Source organism: Oryzias melastigma, unplaced genomic scaffold (genome assembly GCF_002922805.2).
Source record: "Oryzias melastigma strain HK-1 unplaced genomic scaffold, ASM292280v2 sc00247, whole genome shotgun sequence".
NCBI classification, from domain to species: domain Eukaryota; kingdom Metazoa; phylum Chordata; class Actinopteri; order Beloniformes; family Adrianichthyidae; genus Oryzias; species Oryzias melastigma.
In genome coordinates, this window is record NW_023416889.1 from 282,642 (window position 1) to 289,163 (window position 6,522).

General features: G+C 42.7%; 1 protein-coding gene across 1 annotated transcript in view; it reads right to left on the reverse strand.

Annotated features, from left to right (window-relative positions):
- Window positions 1–6,522, reverse strand: part of ascc3 (activating signal cointegrator 1 complex subunit 3) — a gene marked incomplete at its 5' end in the record, with an annotated part of 74,205 nt that overhangs the window by 58,958 nt on the left and 8,725 nt on the right. The window contains 3 exon segments of the mRNA XM_024262287.1: window positions 1,197–1,395; window positions 1,667–1,784; window positions 4,177–4,739. Coding sequence (XP_024118055.1) covers window positions 1,197–1,395; window positions 1,667–1,784; window positions 4,177–4,739 — 880 coding nt within the window.

Below are 6,522 nucleotides of genomic sequence, written 5' to 3' on the forward strand. Positions count from 1 at the left end.
TCCTGGTGGGGTGGGGGGGCTGCTCTTCTGGCTGGGCTGGGGCCTGTACTCTGTGCCTTCCTGCTCTTGAGTGTGGGGGGCATCTGCGGCGGCCCCGCGTGCCCTGGTCTGGGTGTTTGGCGGGATTGCCCAGTGGGCGGTTTCTCTCTTCGCGGCTCCATGGTGGGTGTTGGGGGAGGTCCTGGCTACGGCTGATGCCCCGGCGGGGGGTCTTGGCGTGGGGATGGCCGGGCGCTCTCCCCCTGAGTACATTCCATCACCATCCACCTCAGCGAAACATAAACACTCACCTGAGCACAGGTATCAGCTCACCTTAGCACTAACAGTTTGTGTGACAGAATGAAAGTCTTTATCTGAATGGGTTTGTATGATGGAGTGTGTGAGCTGCTGTTACAGTTGCATTGAGTACATTATGACTAGTTTAAATGTGGAGACTATTTTGGCCAACAAGTGTGTGTGTATCTATAGAGTGTGTGTGTAGACAGGCCCCGCCCATTCTAGTGTATCACTTAGTCCTGGTTGTTTTATGATGTTGCCTCCCTCTGTTTCCATCTTCTTCTTCATGACTATCGATGTTCTCTTCACAATAAATAAACCTTATTCCTCAACATCATATGTGTCCATTCTTCCATTCACTCTAAAAATGCAATATCCAACAAGGGAGCTGGTAGCTCCTCCCACATGCAGCATGGCATGAAAAACATCATCCGACAGGCGGCAAACAGCGAATTTAACGCACGGCGAAAGAGGGGCGGGGCGTGCGAATTTGTCGGGCGAATTGTGTTCGGTGTGAAAGCACCTTTACACCATGTCTTTTTTGTCAAGAATCTGTACATTTTAGTCATCAAATGAGTGTCCTTCCATTTTTAAGTGTGAATAAAGGGCCAAAGCTGATTTTGAGGTGTTGTTTCTCCCATGTTGCTATATTCTTTTGTGTAGTAGCTGTTTAGTTTCTCAAATGTACAGCTCTGAGCAATCTTTACTGCCTTGGACTGCATAAATGAGATTGGTTTTTTTTGTGTGGAGTCCTTGGGATGAACCGGGTTCTGCCTTAGTATGATTTAGATTTAAAATGGGCTTGTATTTGATGTTTGATAAGGCTATGTAATTCAAACTTTTATTCTCGGACTCTAAAAGACACTCCTCAAAACAGGTAAAGTTAAAAAAGTCAAACAATGACAAGAGAAAGGATATACCGCTGGGCCCTCATCTCTCTGGGCTCTAAGGTGAGCACATCGGAGGAGTCGGTGTCATCATTTCCTCTGCTTCTCTTCTTCTCTTTCTTTTCTTCTCGTCTGTACATCTTTAACATCTGTTTCTCCTTTTCTGATTGAATGGTTACCTGGCAACCATATGCTGGCTTGGTCACTTCACAACTTAGGTTTCGACAAACATCTACAGGAAAGTGAATATAAAGAGAGAACATTCAAAATTCTAATCATTGGGCTCAATATTGAAAATCTGTAGAGATTTATGTAGAACACTGGAGTACATGCAAACACAGTCAGAAACCTCTTAAGAGAAACCCTCAGCTTAAGTCTTCAGAGTGTTCCTCAACTCCCTGAACTTACATTACAATTTTAAAAGGCACTTTAACAAAAACAAAAAAAACATGCGAGATGTTATAGAAATCCACGTCAGCACATGACCCTTTAGAACATCTTACCTGGTGGTGGGGCAGTCCTGTCATGCACGCTGAAGCGGACAGAGTTAACAATAGAAGATCGGTACTTAAGAAGGGTGGATATTGTCTCCAGGCCACCAGGACCCAACAACTCAAACAGCTACAGATGGTCAAGAAAAAACAAGAAGTAATCATTGATGGGGAATATTGAGCATTTGAATTCAGACACATCTGCCACCACTTGTACCTAAAAAAAACATCTAAAATACACTGTTCTAAGGAGGAATGAAATCTGTGAACATGATTCTACATTGAGGAAAACTCCTTATTCAGGTGAGAGTGTCAATAGAAAAGTCACCAAAAGCATTGTGACCAGTTTGATTGAGGGGCCATTGTACAAAAATTCAGGTTTCCTGTTTTTAACAGTGAGGGCTAAATTTAAGACTGAATCTATAATGCAAGTCTGACTGATACAACAGTAACTTCAGATGTTCTTGGTATACTTTAATATTTTATTGGTTTGCTGAAAAGGGCAGAGGCTGTAATGAACTGCAGAGGCCCCTCTCACACAATGCAACTCTTTAACAGAATGGTAAACCCGTGTAGGCCGCCTGCCCTTCAAACACACAACTCTCCCTTCACCTCCACCCTGGTTGTTTTCTTCTGTTAAGGAATGGGCTGCTGTGAAATTCTGTGTGCTCCACTGTGATGGGAGGGCAGTTTATTCATTTGAACAGGGACAGTGCACATTCTTGGACATTTCAGTAAATGTGCCAGTGTTAGCCACAAAGCTAGTTTTCAACTATAGTCCCTGGGCAAGTTGTTGCTTTGCCAACAACATACATAGAACATCAGAAATAAAAATTACAGCAATACAAAATTCAGTAAGAGTTTGAAGGTTAAAATGGAGTAGTCTCTAAGCAGTGAAAAAAAATAGAAATTACATATCAATTAGTAGATTATTATAATCAAACCATTTAAACAGTCAAAATGTGATATGCATCCAAGGCTGACATCCAGTATTTACATTTGCAAGTTTATGCAGTTGTTTGACACGAACTCTTCCAGAGTGAGAGCATTGTTGCATTAAAATAAGCCAAATTTTATGTTCCTTCTTAAATGTATAAAAAGTGAGACACCCTCTTAGGGTTGGAGGGACACTGTTCCAGATGTTACAGCCCTTAAAGGGGCCCTACCATGATTTTCTTAAGCCTTTCATATCCATATCAATGATCATATATTACCTAAAAAACTAATTATTTATAAATATATTCATTGTTTTTCGTGAGTTTTTTCATACCCTGAAGTAAAACGATTCGATTACTGAAGCTCACCCTGCTGCTGCGTGTGGGTGCTGCCCATTTCTTGACGTCATCCAAGTCTGTGGCAGCCAGTCTGCGTTTCTCCCATGAAAATAATCCAAATTTCCTCAAAGAAGTTTGCACATACCATATATCTGCCTTTAGTGGGCCTGGCCATCGCTACACTGGTTCACAGCAGAAATACACTCTGGTTCTGCATGACTGTGCCCGGGGGGAATGGGGTCTTACAGAAGCCTCGGGTCTAAAGTAAACATCTGTTTGAGCTGGAATTTACTGAAGACAGGACACAACTGGAAGATTTATGGTATTCTGCATCTAAAACAAAAGTTTTTTGCTGATGATCACTAGCTATGTGTAGAAATTGAGTGTTGATGTTAGACTGGGGGCGGAGCTGTCAGAGCAGACTCTTCCTGGAGGCGGTGGTTGGTATCGATCTTACGTCAGCACGTTTCACCCGCTCATTTTCATGGGTATGGGAGGGGCTGCTGCAGACAGTGCAGGTTTTTAGAGGATTACTCTTAAATGCATGAACGGATCAAAATTCTCTTTTGGGGTTCTTTATAGAGAGGAATGAACAGTAAAATGCACCTAAAACCTCAAAAAGTAGAATTTTCATGGTAGGGCCTCTTTAACAGAGAACAGTTTGTCCAAAATGGGTACGTCTGTGGGGCACCACACAGTCACTCGTGGCTATAGACCTTGTTGGTGCACCAGCTCTAGATGTCAACTTGATATATTCCCTCAATAGAGAAGGTGCAAGCCCATGAAGAATTTTGTATATTATACATGCAAATTTGAAGAACTTGGAATTTTTCAAATTAAAAAAATGATGCATTTCCAAGATAAAACAGTTGTGATATGAAACTGGTTTCTTGGCCAATATTTGTATAAAGAGTCTATCTGTTTAAGAGTTGTCTCACTAGTGAGCATCCAGATTGTTAAACAACAGTCAATGTGTGAGAGCACCATGGCATGCACAAATGTCCACGCTGCTGTTTATGTCATACATAATCTGAAGTTTTGCTAATTAAATGTAATTGGTTTTTTAAATGTTCTGGACGTGGTTTTGATTGTAAAGCCACTGAGCTGAGCCACTTCAGCACACAGGGTTCAAATTGGAAATAAAAAAAAGTTCTTGTAATTCACAATTTAAACAATTATAAACCAAACACAGTGCTATCAGTGTCATTACAAACTTTAGCATCACTTTAGTTTTTCTCTCTGACCTACCTCATTCTGCAGCTCGTCATCACTCCTCGGGGAGCTCAGCATTTCAAACAGGGAGGTGCAAATCTCCTCTAGACTGGAGGAGATCATGTTACCTCCATTTAAATACTTTTCCACTTCACCACGAAGGACTGAAGCATCTTCAGAAACTGAAGATTTTTCGGAGGAATCTCCACCAGAAACCGTCTTCCAATTGTGCTGGCTGTTAAAAACATTTAGAAAGTCTCCTCTCAAAACGTCATGTAGACCAGAGCTAGGTACTTCCACCAGCGGTTCAAGAGTGTAGCAATCATATGAAAAGTCAATATTGTGTCCAAAATAATTTAGCTGGTGACTGCGACACCATCCTTGGCTTTTGATGAAGGCCTGAACTCTGGATTCAGGGAATGGAGCCACCAGGCGAGCTACACAAGCACAGGAGGTCTCAGCCGCAGAAGTTGGAAAAGGACCAAACATCTGTTTGATGGCCTGAGTCTCCTCTGTGCCAACATGGTCTTTGTCGTGGAAGGTCTCAAACAAGAAGACAGCAGCACCTACAATAGCTTCTTGGTCGTATCCAGCTCCAACTGTTACAAAGAGAAAACAGCTTTCCGTCAGGATTCCTATAACTGCATGTCCACTTACAGTACGTCACAAAAGTGAGTAGACCCCTCACATCTCAGCAAACATTTAGTTATATCTTTTCTTAGGACAACACTGCATAAATGACTCTTTGACACAATGAACAGTAGTCAGTCTAAAGTTAGTATAGCAGTGTAAATTTATTGTTCCCTCAAAATAAATAAAAATGCAGCCAATAATAGCTGAACCCCTGGCAACAAAAGTGAGTACACCCCTAAGTGAAAGTGTACAAATTGAGCACAAATGATCATTTTCCTTCCCCTTTGTCATGTGAACCATTAGTGTTACACTGTCTCAGGTGTCATCAGTTAGCAGGTGAGTTAAAATAAGCTCTTCCACTCTCTTAACCTGGCCACTGAAAGTTCAACATGCCACCTCATGGCGTCAGCTCTCAGAAGACCTGAAAAAACACATTTTATCTTTGCATAAAGATGGCCTAGGCTGTAAGAAAATAGCTAACACTCCGAAACTGTGCTGCAGCACAGTGGCCAAGATCATCCAGCGCTTTAAGAGAACAGGTTCTTCTCAGAACAGGCCTTACCATGGTGGGCCAAAGAAGCTGAGTGCACGCTCTCAGCGTCACATTCAAAGACTGGCTTTGGAAAACAGACAGATGAGTGCGTCCAGCATTGGGGCAGAGATTAATGGGATGGGAGGTCAGCCTGTCAGTCCTCAGACCGTACGGCGCACACTGCATCAAATTGCTCTGCATGGTTGTTGTCCTAGAAGGAAGTCTCTTCTAAAGATGATGCTCAAGAAAGCTTGGAAACGGTTTGCTGCAGAAAAAACTAAGGACCAGGATTACTAGAACCATGTCCTGTGGTCTGATGAGACCAAGATCAACAGATTTGGTTTAGATGGTGTCAAGCATGTGAGGCAGCAACCAGGTGAGGAGTATAACGACAAGTGCGTCTTGTCTACCGTCAAACATGGTGATGGAAGTGTCATGATCTGGGACAGCATGAGTGCTGCTGGCATTGGGGAGCTACAGTTCATTAATGGAGACATGAATTCTAACATGTCCTGTGACATTCTGAAGCAGATCATGATCCCCTCCCTCCAGAAACTGGGCCACAGAGCAGTGTTCCAGCATGATAATGACCCCAAACACACCTTCAACATGACCACCGGCTTGTTAAAGTGGCTGAGGGTAAAGGTGATGGACTGGCCAAGCATGTCCCCAGACCTAAACCCCATAGAACACCTCTGGGGCATCCTGAAGGGGAAGGTGGAGGAGCAGAAGGTGTCAAATGTCCACCATCTCCGTTGTGTTGTGATGGAGGAGTGGAAGAGAATTCCACTGGTAACATGTGAAGGTCTGGTGAACTCCATGGCCAGGAGACTTCAAGCCGAGCTGGAAAATGATGGTGGCCACACAAAATATTGACATTTCACATTTTTACTTTGGGGTGTACTCACTTTTGTTGCCAGGGGTTCAGCTATTATTGGCTGTATTTTTATTTATTTTGAGGGGACAATAAATTTACACTGCTGTACTAACTTTGGACTGACTACTGTTCATTGTGTCAAAGTGTCATTTATGCAGTGTTGTCCTAAGAAAAGATATAACTAAATATTTGCTGAGATGTGAGGGGTGTACTCACTTTTGTGACATACTGTAGGTCAGTGGTCCCCAACCCTAATCCACTGTGTTATCATGTACAACTTTATTAGCTGGGTCCTCATGACGTCACAACAACAGCTGAACATAACATGACCAACATCGTT